The 17,537-nt window shown below is 42.7% G+C and overlaps 1 protein-coding gene across 1 annotated transcript; it reads right to left on the minus strand.

Moving 5' to 3' along the window:
- Window positions 1-582: 582 nt before the first annotated feature.
- Window positions 583-17,080, minus strand: LOC310712505 (uncharacterized protein). The gene is made up of 6 exons (XM_083515641.1): window positions 16,120-17,080; window positions 11,736-11,822; window positions 9,911-9,997; window positions 4,663-4,809; window positions 1,520-1,651; window positions 583-937 (listed from the first exon to the last, which is right to left on the minus strand). Exons 1-6 carry the CDS (start codon window positions 16,166-16,168, stop codon window positions 780-782), a joined length of 660 nt encoding a protein of 219 aa, XP_083371767.1. The 5' UTR covers window positions 16,169-17,080; the 3' UTR covers window positions 583-779.
- Window positions 17,081-17,537: the final 457 nt, after the last annotated feature.

Below are 17,537 nucleotides of genomic sequence, written 5' to 3' on the forward strand. Positions count from 1 at the left end.
GCCCGATTAGCTAAAGTGGTGCTTCACAACAGTTTCAGCTTAAGAACGGACCTCTGGAATGAATTAAGTACTTAACCCTAGGTACCACTGAATATGTATATTCTAAGATTGCCCAACTGAGAAGATTACAGCCATCAGCAGGTCTCCATTATTTGATACTTGTCAATAAATAAGCATGAATGTATAATTCCAGTCTTGGAATTCCAGATCCATCTTCCTTAATTTGTAATTGCATGCCTTATTTTCTGGGCTTCTTGTAGGAATATGGTTAAGTACTCTGGCACCAGGATAGTGAATTAGATATGTCCTTGGCGTGATCCAGTAGGGATCGTCTTCTGTTCCTGACTCCTGAATCCCGTGATTGTAAGCCAATCAGATTTCTTTGAAATATGGACTGGAATATATATTTCCTAAATCAATAAGATAACTCATAATTACCTATTGTTTTTCATTCTGAAAACAGTGCCACCACTGCCACCAAATATTCTAAATTTGATAAATTCAAACACACAACACAGTTTTTATTTGTTTCACCAATTTTTTTTTATTATGAACAAAAGATTTTTTTACACATATCCCATGTTTTCATGAGCCAAAGCCCCACATTTCTACTTTAGTTTTCTATTCCCTGCATCCCATTCACCAAATAGAAGCCTCAGGAGTCCTGTGAATACCAGTTGCTCTGGACTCCCATGTTCAGACAAGCAACCATCACTTCCACTGTTGCAGAAAATAGTGGAATCCAAAAGGAAGAAGACATTGCTCTCTCCTAACTACACTTAAAAGCTGAGTTGCTTTGGTGAAACCACAGTTTCACCGCATCGTGCTAGTGTTATCATGCCTGAAAAGTACTTGTTAAGTGCTGATGTCTTGGCCAATTCACAAAAAGTTGGTGTTGCACAGCCTTTTACAACCTTATCAGGAACTTCACTGTTGTCTAGTAAAGAAAAAGAGACAAGGTCAGATGAGCATCTTGGTAGCAACCAGTATCTGTGTGTGTGTGTGTGTGTGTGTGTGTGTGCGTGCAAAAGAAAAAAAATAGGAGCACCTTAATTTTTAATAACTCTGTTGAGCAAGTATAGAAAGAATCTGAAATCACCACATGAAATGAATATGAGAGAGGTGTTTAAAAGTTAGAATGAAAAATGTCTATTTTTTTCATCTTCTGGGGCAAGGGTTCAACTTCATTGATACTGCTTTCCAGATCAGGTCTCCATGGCTAATTTTACTTCTTTTAAAGACTGGTGAAAACACTCTTTTAATAAACTTTTACATGTAATTTAACAAACAGACTATTTCTCTCACCTTCTCAAACCTCCACCCCGGATATGTACATACTCATCTATATATATACAAAGCAAATGGGATTTGAGGTGAGTTATGTTTTCAGGAAAAAAGAAACTTTTCCTCAAATGCACAAATAACCTATTTTCTGGAAGGAAGCCACAAACAGAATGAAATAGTAAAACACACACACACCATCCCCCCCACACACTCATTGCAAGGCAGTTCTACTTACCATGAACAAGAACAAACTCAATGCACTGAGTCTCTTCATTGTAACACTCAATGAGATTTGAACCCTCAGAGACTTCTGATTCAGCTACACCAAGGTTTGGGCACACCAGCCCATTCAAGCGCCTCAGTGGCACTGCCAGAAGTAAATAATAAAGTCAAGACATGATTCCAGCCCATTTATCTTTATTCTAATTCCTAGGCTTCAGTTCTCTAAACTTGTGAGAGGGTTGCAACATCTCTACTTCATTCTGTTTCTGCAATTAATGATGTTGATGTTGCAGATAGTTAGATCTGAGATGAGCAGACAAGCAGTGGTATTTTTAAGGAAGTGAGTTGGGGAGTTTATTGTTGTGAATGTGACTTATTGGCCACTGTTATTTTTGGTGCTTGGTTTATTATGTATAGTGTTCAATCACTAATTACATATACTTACGTAGTGCTTATTACTATGAAATAGGTATATAATCTTGTTTAAGTATAATATGTTGTATACTTTGTTATTATGATGGAAACACTCCTCTGATTAAGGTTACTATGTAAAGTTTTTAAACAATAAATGAATAAATAAATAAATAAAGCCTTGGTGTGTATTTGTTTATTTATTAATGATTATTATATATCACTTAATACTAAAAAGAGGCTCCTGTTGTTGTTTAGTCGTGTCCGACTCTTTGTGACCCCATGGACCATTGCAAGCCAGGCTTGGAAACTACAATAAAATTTAATTTTATACCTAAATGCATTACAATGCAATAAAATATAAAATCTCAAAAACAAAAACATCAGCATATATTGAAGTGTCTTTATAGTGAAGGAACCCTTCTGTCTTCAGTGCTCCAATAATATTCTTAATAAATAATAATAATAATAATAATAATAATAATAATAATAATTTTATTTTTATTTCATTATCTATACCCTGCTCATCTGGCTCAGTTCCCCCAGCCACTCTGGGCAGTTTACAGCATTTATAAAGCATCTCCTATCTTACAAAATGCTAAGATTCTGCCTCTAATATCCACAAACTATAATGTTATTACCTCCACAGTTCTGCCCCATCAAGATCAGTCCCAGGGTGAGCTGGGCTTTCAGAAAGCAAGGGGGCATGCTTTGTACACTTGTTGAGTGATGAAAACTAAGTTTCAATCTAAAATTTTATTTTTTTCTCATGGGCAAGTAGGGTTTCAGCCTGCATACCAGTTGGAGCTGGTAGACAGTTGCTCTGGACACAGAATTGACCTGCATCTCCATGGACAGCTGTGAGTCCAAAATGTCTCCCAGGCTGCGCACCTTGTTCTTCAGAGGCACAGTTACCCCATTCAGGACCAGGGAATTCTCCACACCCACCCGCCCCCTGTCCCCCAAGAACAGTACTTCTGTCTTGTAAGGATTCATCTTCAATCTGTTAGCCGCCATCCATCCTCCAACCGCCTCCAGACACCCATACAGGACCTTCACCACCTGCACTGGTTCCAATTTAAAAGAGAGGTAGAGCTGGGTATCATCCACATATTGATGAACACCCAACCCGAACCCCCTGATGATCTCTCCCAGTGGCTTCATGTAGATGTTACAAAGCATGGGGGAGGGGATGGAACCCTGAGGCACCTCACAAGTGAGAAACCAAGGAGAGAAAAGAAACAGTTCACTAACTGAGACATGAAATATAGCAATGGGAGTAACTTAGGGCTACCATATGCCCATATTTTCCTATATGTATGCCAAGTAGGGTGGTTTTTGTTTTAAAAAATGCTTTTAAAATCCCCTCCAAAACCCAAAAACTTATTTTTGTTCCCAAATAATTTTGTTCTCAAATAGAGCTGAACAACTTTGCCCCAGCAGTGTGACTTTTGTTGTTCTCCAGTTAGATGGCACCCAGCAGCAATAGATAGTTTCACTAACTACCTCTGCAGTTCTGCCCCACCAAGATGAGTCCCAGAGTGAGCAAGAGGGGGCATGTGTTCTTATCTCTCTACCTGTTTCCCCAATTTTTCTGGGGTGTTCTCTTCCACACACCCAGTGGTCATTTGAAACTCTTGGGGAGAAAGTGCTTCTCCATGACATACAGATGGTGATGCTGATTCCAATAATTTTTCATACAAACTAGGTTAGGGCATGTACTGAACACCTCCAAGGAGTTATTGAGGCCCCACTGGGAGCTCAATATTTACTTATTTATTTATTAGGAATTAAATTTGTATACTGCCCTTCATCCAAAAATCACAGGGCAGTTCACTACATATTTTTTTGACATACCGTATATCAAAATGCTGTCCCTCATTACTGGCAAGGGAAAATTGCACTGGCACCCAATCAAGTGATACAAGTTTTTTACCTCATGTCATCTAATTTTCTTAATCCTTTGTACACTTGTTGAGTGATCAAAACTAAGTTTAAATCTAAAATTTTAATTTTTTATCTCATCCCGTTTTTGAGTTATGAGGGTTTGAAATTTCAAAAAGAGAGAGAGAAATTTGACCTGTACACAAAGGCCTTAAAAGCTCAGCCCAGCATTGAGATACGTCAAAACTAAAAGCACCAATCCCTTCAGATCCTGAGCTTCATGATATGTCACATGATGGAATTACTCTAATTCCAAAATCTAAGTTACCAAATTTTCCATTTTAAAAAAAGGATTAAAAAAAATAATATGATTTAAAAATTCCAAAAATATATTGATTATTTCATATTTCAAAGAGCCACCTGCAAATTTCACATTTTTCAAAATATATTTTGTACATAAATGTCTGCCTTATTGGATTCTATTTTGGATAAATGGGTCTTCTTGGAGTACAATGTAACAGAATAAACAGGATCTCAACTATAATATTAGTAGCTTCTGGCATTTCTTTAGAAAGTTATTCAATTAAAAGGTGTCTGAAAAGCTAGTTAGGCTTTTCTTTTTAAAATGTGTTAAATGAGGTAAAAAAGTTGGATCACTTGATATTGAATGACCCAGGAATGAATCTTGGATTGGAATAGTATTGCTTGTCTTAGAGTAACAAGAAAAGAAATTTGAAAGCTCAATGCTATTTATCTTTGACAATAGATAGGTAGAGAGATGATAGATGATAGATAGATAGATAGATGATAGATAGATAGATAGATAGATAGATAGATAGATAGATAGATAGATAGACTTACTGCCAAGTGCTTTCATGTTGCACAAAATTTTTTTACAGCAATGGTGGATACGCTGGAAGTATTTTCTTTCTACTGAAGAGAAGGAGACATTTGCTGAGATGCAATCTTTAGAACAACCCTTATTCGTGTTGGTCTCTACAGAGCCATCTGTTAGAGAGAATTGAAGGAATAGCAAGTTATGCAAAAATTCAAATTGATGAACGTACAAATATAAACACATTGGGAAAATGGGTGATTTAAGAGAAAATACCTGGCAACAACTGAATTCAGCAAACTAATCCATAAAGTAGTTTCTTTGAAGTATAATTTCTTCTGCAATACCATGTGAATATTCTAGGATAGTTGCACATAAATGGGGCTAGATGGACTTGCTTTTCTGTCCATACAAAAGAGCCTAGAATAGTTTGATGCACCACCCATCTCTACCTGATATGGAACTAGCTGATCCAGGGGCCAGACTCATGAAGCTTCCTTATATTATGTACTATATTTCTGAGAGACGGGAGAAGATGGTTTTTCACCTGTTTCCTCTAATTTTCTGATCTCTTGAACTCACTTCTCTCTGGCTATCTCAATACAAGAAATCTTTTTGCACGCAACCTTATATGGGGAAAAGCAGTTATATCTGTCTGAATATGTTTTCCCCCTTTTTCCTTTTTAAAAAATGATTTCTGTGGCTTCGTTTGTCATTAGAGTATTTCAGCATTTGATGCTATGTGCTGTTACTATATGTTGCAGGCCTATTTGGCATCAGCTAATAGTGCAACTAGATAAATAGGTTCCGCTCTGGCGGGAAGGTAAACGGTGTTTCTGTGCGCTGCTCTGGTTCGCCAGAAGCGGCTTAGTCATGCTGACCACATGACCCAGAAGCTGTAAGCCAGCTCCCTTGGCCAATAAAGCGAGATGAGCACCGCAACCCCAGAGTTGTCCGCGACTGGACCTAATGGTCAGGGGTCCCTTTACCTTAATTGGAGACTGGTTCTAAAAATAGAGAGTGGGGTGGTGGCGTTGGGGACAATATTTATAAGATGTGGCCTGGATCAGGTAAATTCATTTTGATTGGTCTGAGAATCTCCATTCACCCCTTCCTCTTTTTCAGGAGTGTTGTTTGCATCCCAGTGTGACAGTGGATAGGCTGCACCCCTGGTCATTGCCTACTCTGGCCCAGGCAGCGTCCCAAATCTTGCAGACATGCCTGTGCAAGAAAAAACTCAAAAGTACATGACAGTGTAAAGCCACTACCCACTAGTGGCCATTTCAGGATTCTAGGTGGGCAGTAGGGGGTTCTACAGCACAAACTGAATCCTCCTTCCATTGAGCACTGGTGGGTGGTAAGGAAATTTTACCATCAAGAAAGATGGGTGGTAGTGGGCGGTAGGTATGACTACCCTGGGGTAAAGTGAAGTGACTTCCGGTTTCCCACAGAATGGAACATGGCATGAGCTCAGAAGGGCTCGATCGCTAACGGGCTTTGAGGGGGAAGACGCGAAGGCTACGCATCCCCCCAACCCCAAAGAGGGAGTCTTGGGGTCAGCATAGAAGCGTTGTTGTCAAAGAGGAGTTTCCCGGTCTCTTCGTCTCTTTGTAAGGAGAGAGGAAAGGGGGGTGGTCCTGATGCAAGAGAGTAGCAGCCCATGATGCCTGACAAGAATCATAGAATCATAGAGTTGGAAGAGACCACAAGGGCCATTGAGTCCAACCCCCTGCCAAGCAGGAAACACCATCAGAGCACTCCTGACGGTTCCAAGAAGCAGGAAATCTCCATATCCCCATAGTTTAACAGAGCAGAAAAGGAAAATCTTACAAATGAAATTTAAAATTGAATAAATAAATCTGCCATGAAGAAAGGGGTAAAAAGAAAGTCCCCTCTTATTTGGTAAAACATACTCTGCCTTGAGTATTATATGCACCCAATGATAATAAAGCTGATTTCTATAAACACCTGGAAGAAACAGTGTTAGACTACATTGAGGAGAAAATAATTCTTCCAGGAGATCTGAATGGAGTTGTTTCGAACATGATAGAACTCAGAGAAGTGTAGATAATAAAACAGGATGCTTATCTCAAACTTTTTTCCAGTTAATAGAAATTTAGTAGACGCTTGGAGGTTTAAACATCCAAGGGCAAAGGAATTCCCATATTATTCTGAGCCGAACCAGTCTGCCAGCAGGCAAGATGGAATTTGGATCTAAAAAGAATTAACATTTGAAAGAAAATTTGAAATTGATCCAAAGTCCCTATCAGATCACAATTCAGTGTCCTTATTCCTGAAGGGGAAAGAAAGAGGGCAGAAAAGATAGAGGATGAATGAAGCATTACTTATTGATGAAGGAATAATTCGGAAAGCTAAGAAAGCTTCCGAAGAATTCTTCAGATTTGATGTGGGAAAGACTATGGACAAAAACAATTAAATTCACTGCATGTATGGCATTAAAAGAAAATTTAATGAAGATGATGTATTGCTGGTATTTGACGCTGACTAAACTTGCTAAAATTTAGAAGATAAGGTATGTTGGAAATATAAGGAGAAGGAAGAGAATTTCTTTCATATGTGGTGGACGTGTCCTAAGATTATGTGGTGGACGTGTTCTAAGCCTACTGGGATATGATATATAATGCAGTGTTTCCCAACCTTTTTTGGGCAAAGGCACACTTGTTTGATGAAAAAAATCTCGAGGCACACCACCATTACAGCCCCGTGACGTCAGCGCGCAGCGTCACGCCGGGAGGGACGCACAAAAGTCTAAGTTTCAATTTTTTCCCCTCCCCCTTGCCGGGGAACCTCCAAGCTTTGTGGGTGGGGGTGGGGAGGAGGCAGCAAAGCAAGGCAGGAAGGAGAGCGCGGCTTGGCTGGGTGAGCTTTGGCAGGGGCAGGGAATGAGAGCCGCGAGGCGGGCGCTGCGGACGGAGGCGCTGCCCGCCGAGCTCGCAGGCAGCCAGGCAGGCAGACGGCGAGAGCCCCGCGCTGGGCGGCCTCTCCTCGCCGCCGCCGCCCCGCCTCTCACCGCCCGACTCGCCCGCCTCCCTCCAGGCAACATCTCGCGGCACACCAGGCAACATCTCGCGGCACACTAGTGTGCCACGGAACAGTGGTTGAAAAACACTGATATAATGAACTGAAAAAGATTTTCAAAAATACCTTTAGTAAAAAGGTATATGAAGGAACATTGTAAACATTTGAAAACACTTGCAAGGTTGATTTAAAATTTTGATAGGTTATGATTTGATACCTGTTTATAAAAATTAGATGTAAGTTTTTTAATTATGGAGATAAGATAAATAGGATTTAGAAATGCTAAGATAAAAGTGATACCACATGGAAGTCAGGGAGGGGGACAGGAGGAAGTCAAAGCTCAGTTAGAGCAAAGATATATCTGATAAAGAAATTTTATCTGGTTGTTATAAAGGGGGGAAAGAAAATAATACTACTAATAATAAATATTATATTTTAAATATTAAAAAATAGCAGAATTCTTCAAATTTAATATAAACAAAAGAACTAATATTAAGACTGTTATAGGATATTGAATAAATGGCTGTTGTAGGAGGGGCAGTCAACTAAGTAAAACTGAGGACTGATGTAAGAAGGGGAGGGAAGTGAAACAGAAATGGATTACAAATGAATCGAATCAATCAATAAATATGTATTTTTGTTCTTTTTTCTTTCATTATGCTTTAAAAATATATGTTTAATTACAGGAAAACCAAGTTGTTACAATGTGATTTGATGAATGTATGTCTAAAGCAACCAATAAAAATGAATTACAAAAGAGAGAGAGAGAGAGAGTAAAGTGAAGTGACCAATGGACCCAAGTCACAGCAGTCTGCTTTGCTTTCAGTGGAAAACATTGCAGGACACAAGGGAAGAAGACAACAAATGAAGGAGGAGGAGGAGACTGGGTAGTCTGTGTGGGCATAACACAGTAGGAGGACAAGGAAAATGCTTGTCTGTTGCTTGGTTAACCCTGCGAATGAAAGAGGCAAGTGTGGAGGGGAACTGTCCATACCATCTCAGTAAACAAGGACCAAGTAAGATCAACAAACTGATGAAGCAAAATTGCAAGCCCAAGGGGACTTTTTACAGGACAGATTATACACTACTAAGTAGCTGGCTGCAAGATGTGGCTAATGGGTATCCTTACTGGCATGCTGGACTTGTTCCAGGTGTTATAGGTTTGGTAGTCACCTTCTATGCAACCTTCTATTTCACCACTTTGTGCAGCAGAAGAATCATTGGGCTGGATTCTTAATGGGAATGGGAGGTGAAGCCCCATCCTGTCAGATGGGATCCCTCTCAGGGATCTTGGAAGAATGCATTCCTTGTCCATACATCCAGCTCAGGGATTCAGGGCACAGAGCACCCCTTGCCAGTGTCTACTTGAGGTTCACAGGATGCTCTTCATGCTGTTGATGGATGCTAATATTGGTCATCCCCAATAGTCTACCATTCAGTAGGCGGAATGGTTACATGCCCAGTGTCTGTGTCAAAGCTGTTTATCCCTGTAATCAATAAAGTTGTGGACTAATCTGAACCCAACACATGTCTCCTTGTGTGCATTCACTTGCTGCACACTTTATTGCAACATCAATGTGCCTGCACCAAAAAAAGATTAGACTCTGATTTGGTTGCTTTCTAAGCAGTTGGGAATTATCATTCACCGAGTTAAGGGGGAGTTATGAGACAAATGCCAGAAAAAGATGAGGCCTGAATATTTGTGCACAGTTTGTTCACAGTAAGCAGCTGGTAAAAGTCAGGAGAAGGTTACCAGTGGCTCTGTGGATCTATAAGGCTTCCCTGGGTCAAAATATGAGAGAGTGAGAGAGGTTCCACACTCTATTGGTTAATGATATGGAAATGGGCCATCTCAGTGGCTCCTTCCAGACTCTGGAATTCCCTTGCTGAGAGAGAGAGAGAGAGAGAGAGAGAGAGAGAGAGAGAGAGTCCAGACTAGACTCTCAAGAATCTAGACTAAATTCCGCCTTGTCATTTTACAAGTGGGTCTCAACATGTTTTTGGAGAATGACTGCTTTTACTGAAAGGATTGGGGTTGTGTTGTTTTTATTGTAATTATTGGTACATTTTAAACAGATTTTTAATATAGTTTTAATTCTAATATTTAATTGTTGAAAAAGTTGAGTTCCTCAAGGTTGGTGAGATCAGCATTCTGTTGTCACACTAGATACACCAGAGACCAAAGGATGCACCCACAAACATAGATTTAATATGACAGATAGGCTTCATACTCACTTAAATAGGTTTCAGTACGCTCATAGAAACAACTTCCTACTTCGATAATACAGCTTTTCACTGCGCTTATTACACATTGCAGTTTCACTGCAGAGAGGAGAGGAGAGGAAACATTAGTTGTCCAGTCTTTGAGAAACAGAATATTCCAAGCCAAACACGAGCAATGTTAATGGTCTCAGGATCCACATGTAGTGGTGGGTTAGAGGCTGCATGCACACCAACACACATCTCAAGACACAGAAAAGGAAAGACACAAAGCCTTCTTCCCATTTGCTAGTATGCATGCTAAATCAGGGACATACTCTTCCCCCCATACCCACTACATGTTGTTGGCCAGTGAATCGCAGAACGGGACTTCAGCAGTCTCATTACATACTTTCACATTCAGCACACTGGTAATGGTGCTTCCCCTTAACCAAACAAATCAATTTGGGGTCAATGAAGAGAGCATGGGGAGAATTGTACACGAGAGTGTCTTCCCTATCAACCACCCACCTCATGGAAATAATGTCCATCAAACCCTGCCAAGGACCTTAGCCATCTGAGGGAAGCACGATTGCCACAGCAGAGCTGAATCAACAAATATGGAAAGTTGGCAACCTGCAGATATATGAGGCTCACGAACCACAGTTAGGTGACCTCTGCTGAAAGCAATGGGAAGATGGCTGAGTCTTCATGAGATCAGCATGGGAATCCCTACAATTGTTGAATCTAAAACCAAACTCCCATTCACTTCCAATTTTCCATTTAATATTCCCAATCATGGGCTCAGGAAGCAAAATTATGAACAAACCTGGGGTGTGTCTTTGTGAAGAGGCATTGCACACAGTGCACAGATGCAGTGGGTGTTTGCCACAAGTACTGAAGGAACTCTATACCCAACCCAACAGGTGGGGTTGAACTCATTGCCCCTCTGATGTGGCTTGGGTTTGCCTAGGCATTAAGTGAGCTCAGTGTGTAAAGCATGAGACTCTTTATCTCAGGGTTGTTGATTTGAGCCCCATGTTGGTCAAAGGATTCTTGCATTGCAAAGGGTTGAACTAGATGGCCCTCCCAGTCCCTTCCAACTCTACAGCTCTAGGATTCTATAGGACGTATGTGAGATATAAAATGGAGCCATAAATCAGCCACCTTTTCCCCTCACTCCAGGCCTACTTAGTAGCTGCCCACCTGCATAAAGCTTCATCAGAGGTCTTCAATCCCCCCCCCATGAACTCTGAGTATGCTCTATAAATCCATAATTTGATATATTAATTCTGGCATAAATTTAAATACCCCAGTAACCAATTGGCACCTTCCTGTGCTTTGGTTTGCCTGCATCAATCTAACCTACAATGTCCTTTCCTTTCTTGGGAATTTCCCTATTTAAGTGAGTGAACACAACACAATATTCCCCTTTCCAAATCCTTTCCTTAGTAGTTGGGAGAAGATGGAAACCTGGTGGGGGCTGATGGCTCTGAAAATTGGGTGGTGTCCACTTAACCACATCCAAGGGATCAGGGTGGGGCAGCACTGATGATATAGACCCGCCTTCTCCCCTTCCTTTGGCCTCTGAGCTGGTGGGTGCTACTGGATGAAGGGGGGGCATCAGAGTTATCCCTGCAGATCAGGGTGATTGGTCACATCCACAGATCCTGGGCCCCTTTCCTGATTACAAGCATCCAACAAGATGGCAGATCCCCCTGTATAAAGGGGGAGTCCAGTGGAAGCCACAGCCACCACTGGAGGGGAGAAAGGCCACTGAGCTGGACTCCAACCCTGACAAATCCATGGCAATTGGGGATGCCACCCTGGCCAACTCCACTGCTGAGAATATAATGCTCACCTTTTGCCATGACCACGTCTTGAGTGCCTTCCACCTCTGGCACTTCCTGCGAAGCAAAACCGGTATTTACTTCCAAGGCATCTAATCCTGTTGAAATTAAATTAACAGACCTTGGTTAGGATTTTGTGTTTCTTGCTTCTGCCAGCTGACAAGCACATGGAAGCTGCAGCTGCAGTAGGGCTGCCTTCTGCCTTCTCAGAGCCTCGAGGAACATTTCCTTTGGCCTTAGGGCCCCCCTGGAGCCATGCTAAATGCACCCCACTCCCCATAATAATCCTGAGGCTCAAAAAGGCTCTGCAAATGTAAAAATTGCCCCTTGCCCCATTCCATAAGGAAATATAAGCACACTTTCTAAATGGACCCTCAGGACCCAACCACTACAAGACTCAATATCAGCTTTGTGGTTGAATGGGGAATTCTGAATCTGATCTCTCTCAGCTCCTGGGCTCAGTACGCTAACCACTACACCACACGACCTACCAGGAAAATATCAAAACTGTTGCCTATCCACAGAAAAATGGCTGGGGAGTTATGATGAAAACCCCTTCACCCCTCTCTATACCACTTCTCCAGCCCAGGGCCCACAACAGCAGGGGCCATATTCCATCCCTGGTCACTGCTAACTGGCTACTTCCACCTAGCGAGATTTTCCCAAAAAAGCTAATTCCCTACCAGTGATGGCCCTTGCACTGGTTCCCTGCTCTTGCAACCAGTGCTTTCAACTTGTGGTTAAAGGGAGGCACCAAGTTCTGGCTGACATTGGGGATGCTCATTGTATGCACTTGAGACCACAAGTACAACATATTCAAGGAGGTTGCAAGGAGGCACAATGGGGCCCCTCAAGTTTGGGGAATTTTCAGTCCCATCATCACATACTTGGGGAGGCAGAGATGTTCCCAGCCCCATAGGGTTGGCATCTACGGTTAGAGGTCTCTCAGTGCCTCAAAGTACCATTGATCTGTTGCCTCCAGCAAGAGCCAGTTATCTGCAGCAAGCAGCCTACTGCAGGGCTAAAGTTACTCCTCTCCTCTCCACTGGCCTCCTCATGAGTAAATGGAACAGTAAGGAGGACTATGGCTGTTGGATGGGGTCCAGCAGGCTTCCTCGGCGCCCTATTGCTCTCCCCCGGAATAACTCTCCATCAGCTTCTTGTAGCAGAGTAATCGCAGCGGTAGAAATCTGTTGCAATGTGTGTGTAATAACTTCAGACTGCACGCAAGCTTTCTTGCTTATCTCCAACAGTCTTTAATCGTGTAGAAAAACAACATAGATCAGACCCGGCGAGAGAGCGCACATCTTGCTGCCTCGCCACCAAAAGCGGAAGAAGAAAGAACACAGAGAAACACTCCCCTCTGTGAACATAGGCACGCCTCAGAATGTGAGACGTCACTCAGAACTGTTTAACCCTGTAAGTTCTGATTCTCTTCACACCCCCTCTCGTCTCGCATCCTGAGGGAAACTGTGAACACGCATCTTCAGACCTCTGAGAATTCAACACCCTTCCAATTGCCCCTCGCCCCTTCCTGGTGTCTTTTCCAGGCAACTGTTGAACCTCCTCAAAACTCCCAAGTTTGCACTGTGCGAAACCAACCCACGCACTGGTGACCTGAAACCTCTCAGGTGGAACTCCCTTCGTGGTGCGAGTGGATCGTCTGAGCACAATCCCAGGTGCTCCTTCTGACCCACTGGGGCCAGCAAGTGTGTCCTCTACATCAGAAGACTCCCCCTCTGACTTACTGCATCTTTGGGCCTTCTGCACTTTGCTAACAGGAGATGAAGGCTCACTCTTGGGCTCTCTTTTAACAACCTGTGGAGATGCCCAATCCTGTTCTTGACCCTGGTCATCGACCTGGTCCTCATCAACAGGTTCAGCTTCTACCTCTCCCTCTTCCTCAGAATCAGACAGACATTCTGAGAGAACGTCAGGACTCGCTTGGAGCCTTGACCAACCATCCTGCTCACAGAACTCAGCATGTTTGCTGACTAGAAGCTTGGACTGATCACCTTCTGGATATGCAAACCTCCACCCCTTTGTCGCAGGTTCATATCCACAGAAGATCATTTTCTGGAACCTCGGGCTACCTTGCTTCTGTTGAGCCTTTGGCACAGGCACCCAGGCCTGTGACCCAAACACACGGAAGAAATGCAGCTGCGGGTTGGCGCGATCTGGAAATGGCGGATTCCCTCCGAGCTCCGGAGGGAATCGGCTCAGCGGTGGATGGGTCTTTGCCGTGCCGGCGACACGGGGACCCTTAAAAACCGCAGGCGCGGATGCCTGCGGACTGAAGACTCGGCGGGTGCCTTAAACGCCCCTCCTGATCCCCGAAAGGGGATACGGGGGACGGCACGGCACTGAGAGTCGTCTACTACCGCCGCTGAGAGAAGCCGCGAGCCATAACTGGAGAGCGCTGACTTCCTTCCTTGAAATTTGGACTGAAAAAAAGAACCCGTGAGTAATCTGGAACCGAGCTTTAAAAATTTTACCTTCTGAATTAGAGACGACCGGGGGGTGTGCTAAAAGGAAGTCCCCACCCCCCCCCTTGCAGAAGATCCAGAGCAACGATCTATGAACTAAGCTGGAGTGCCTACCCGGTAAAGGGTGAGTTTCAAAGAGACAGTAACTTCCAAGATTTGGAAAGGTAAATTGGAGCAGGAGAGTGGAGTGTTGGAAGAGCCTTCGTTTTGTGGTAAACAACCCTCCCTCCCGGGCCCGGGAGCGACCTGCTTTGGAGCCTGTATAGAGGAGCAGAATTTGACAGCTGTCAAAGCTGTCAAATGGACGGTTAATAGTGGAAAAATTGCTATTTAAGACCTCTCCGGATTAAAAGGAGCTACAATTGAATCAAAAGTTTGGGAAACAAAGAAACAATAACAGGACAGAGGACTGTTGGAGAAAAGACTATTTAGTAACCAGATTCCCTCTAGGGGGAACTCTGTGGAATTACAATGGCTGTGGGTGGAAAGATACTGAGAGAAATCGAAAGGATGTTTGCACTGGTGGGAACCTTACAGGAGCAGACTACAGTTATGACTGAACAATTGATGACCTTGAATTTGGAAACAAGTAGTTCTGCTGAATGTGATGAGGACCAGAGTGAGAAGGAACCCACAGCTGAATTTGAAATAATAAACAAAGAAGAGGAAAAGACAAAACAAGAAAGAGAACAAGTTATGTGGGAAAATACAAACCAGAAGCCGACATCTGGAGAACACAAGCAAGGAGACTACTGGATTAAATCCATTTTAAGCCTACGAAAGATACAGAAGACGAAAGTGGAGGCCCTGGGAGTTTATAAAATTCAGGAATTTGAAATAAAGAAGTACAAATGGGGCCTCCACATAGACTTTGATTTCGACTATCATCAAGATTTAGGCCTTGTGGAAATTTTTCAGCAGCTGTCTTTAAATATGGGAAGAGACTATGGTCTGACTGGATTGATCGCTAAAGAAATCTTTCGAGATCTGATGACCGACAAAAAGGGCTACCAACAAAACTGGCGGAGAGGGACTGAAAGGGATTTGAGAGCCTCGGATGTGCGGAATCCAGGCTAAAAACTGTTATTTTGGACATGTTTTGGGAAAGGACGCAAAGCGGGGATGGGAGGGAGGGAAGTATTTAAATTGAAACAACACTCAAGACCAGGGGGTTTAGTTAATAAGAAAATTAGTCAAGAAAAAATGAGAATCGAGGGAAGAGAATTGGGGTCCAACTTAGGGAAAATTTATTTTTGTTTTTATAAAAGGATTAATATTAAGATGGAAAGAAATGTTAACTTGCTGACATAAATTTTGGAAGAGGGGTGCAAGGGAGGGGGGGGGGAAGTCAAGGACCAGGGTTAGAAAATAAGATTTTTGGGAATTATATATGTTTGTTGTCTTTTATGTCTGTTTTGGTGTTATGTGTTTTGTCTTTGTCTATATAAAATGTGAAAACCCAATAAAAATATTTTAAAAAAAAAAAAAGAAAGAACACAGAGAAACACTCCCCTCTGTGAACATAGCCACGCCTCAGAATGTGAGACGTCACTCAGAACTGTTTAACCCTGTAAGTTCTGATTTTCTTCACAAGGACCAGTCCCCTTGCCTCTCTAGACAGTTGGCTCTGCTGCTTTTATCTTCTCCTGCCAGCCTCCCTGCTCTGCTCTCCCTCATCCAGTCCTCTGATTAGCTAGACCTCCTCTCCTTCCTGCAGAGCTCTGTATGGCTGCAAGGGCGTAGGTAGCATCAACTGTGTTGGACTGGTCATGTTGTTTGGATGCCTGATTATTATCTTCCACAACAACTACTTTTCCTCTCCTGCTTCAAAAGGTGGCATATGGACACTACTAGCCCCTTGTCTGAATGTTCTTGGAGAAAGAATTCAGGATCTCAGGCTCCTACTCACCTGGGCAAAGGATGACCAAGAGGAGACAAGTACTCAGGAAAGTCGTCATAGTGCTGAAGAGATCAAAGTGCTCAGAACAAACAAGCAGGTGAAGGATGGAGGATGAGCCTAGTTTGGAGGGTTTTATAGGCCAAGAAGGGAGCCTGAGGGTTCCAGGTGGAAAGAACTAGTCCAATAAGGGGGTGGGAAATGATGAAATTAGAGATTGCATGCTTTCCCAGACATGGTGCAATTTTATACTGGAACACAAAGCACAATGTGGAAATTGGATTAACTCTTTTTTGGAAACGGTATGAAATTCTGCCACCTGCATTTTGCACTCCATCCCATTCTCAGGCTTAAGAAAGAGGTATTTTACTTAATTGAATCCTTTTTGAGAACCCCATGTAATTTCACCAAATAACCCCCTAGTATATCCTATCTCAATTTCATCACAATGCTTCTGGGGAAATGATGTCCATGATCAGATAGAGTGATCAGCGATTGGTAACTCACATCTATATTTTATTCACAGGAATCTGGTGATGCTGGAACATGACTGTATTCCTAGAACCAGCCAACGGGGTATGTTCAGTTTTGTACTATTTCACCATCTTTCAAAATATATCCTCTAGAAATATTTGGAAGTGTGGTTCCTTGAAGCTGAATCAAATATTCTGTCCATAGTCCTCACAAAAATGCCACCCCCAGAATCCTCTAGGAAGGAATAATGGGTACTATACGAGAATGAATTCCATTACAGTGGATGCTCGGATCGTGAACGTGATCCATGCGGGAGGCCCGTTCCCAATCCGCAGCATTCGCAACCTGCAGCGTCGGGATTCGGCTTTTCTGAGCATGCACAAAGAGTGATTTAGTGCTTCTGTGCATGCGTGAGCACCAAAACCCAGAAGTAACCTGTTCCGGTACTTCCGGGTTCGGCGTGGTGCGCAACCCGAAAACGTGCAACACAAAGTGTCTGTAACCCGAGGTATGACTGTATATAGTTGTCTGCACCAACACTGTCATATCAAACTGTGATTTACAAATAATATAACACAGGTTGTTTTAGCTAAAGCTGAGCCTGCTGAGCTAGAAATGGATATTGATCAGGGAGAGGTAGTATGCTGACTTCCAGAGGTGGCTGGACTACAACGCTCATCACCTCAAAAGCCAGACATTCCAACTAGGGTTGATGGGAATTGTCTGGAGCACACTATGTTGGCTACCCCTGTCTCCATAATCCATTTCATTCAAGAAAGCTTGAAATTAACCAAATCCATGAAGGATGAACGGCCGCACAGCCATATCTTTCAAAGCAGCTTTCAAAGAGTTGCTGGGGCAACCCAGTCTGATGAGTTGGGTACAAATAATAAAATTATTCTTATTATAGAACTACACCTTCCCTTCTTCAATGAGGTATCAAAAACATCCTGGCC

The sequence above is a fragment of the Podarcis liolepis genome, assembly GCF_965112155.1.
Source record: "Podarcis liolepis genome assembly, chromosome: 7".
NCBI lineage: Eukaryota > Metazoa > Chordata > Lepidosauria > Squamata > Lacertidae > Podarcis > Podarcis liolepis.

Coding starts and splice junctions, on each gene's coding strand:
- LOC310712505 (XM_083515641.1), bottom strand. CDS start 16,168: ATGACGACTTTCCTGAGTACTTGTCTCCTCTTGGTCATCCTTTGCCCA. Junction 11,823..16,119: donor CTTGGTCATCCTTTGCCCAG/GTGAGTAGGAGC, acceptor TAATTTCAACAG/GATTAGATGCCTTGGAAGTA. Junction 9,998..11,735: donor AGACGTGGTCATGGCAAAAG/GTGAGCATTATA, acceptor TCCTCTCTGCAG/TGAAACTGCAATGTGTAATA.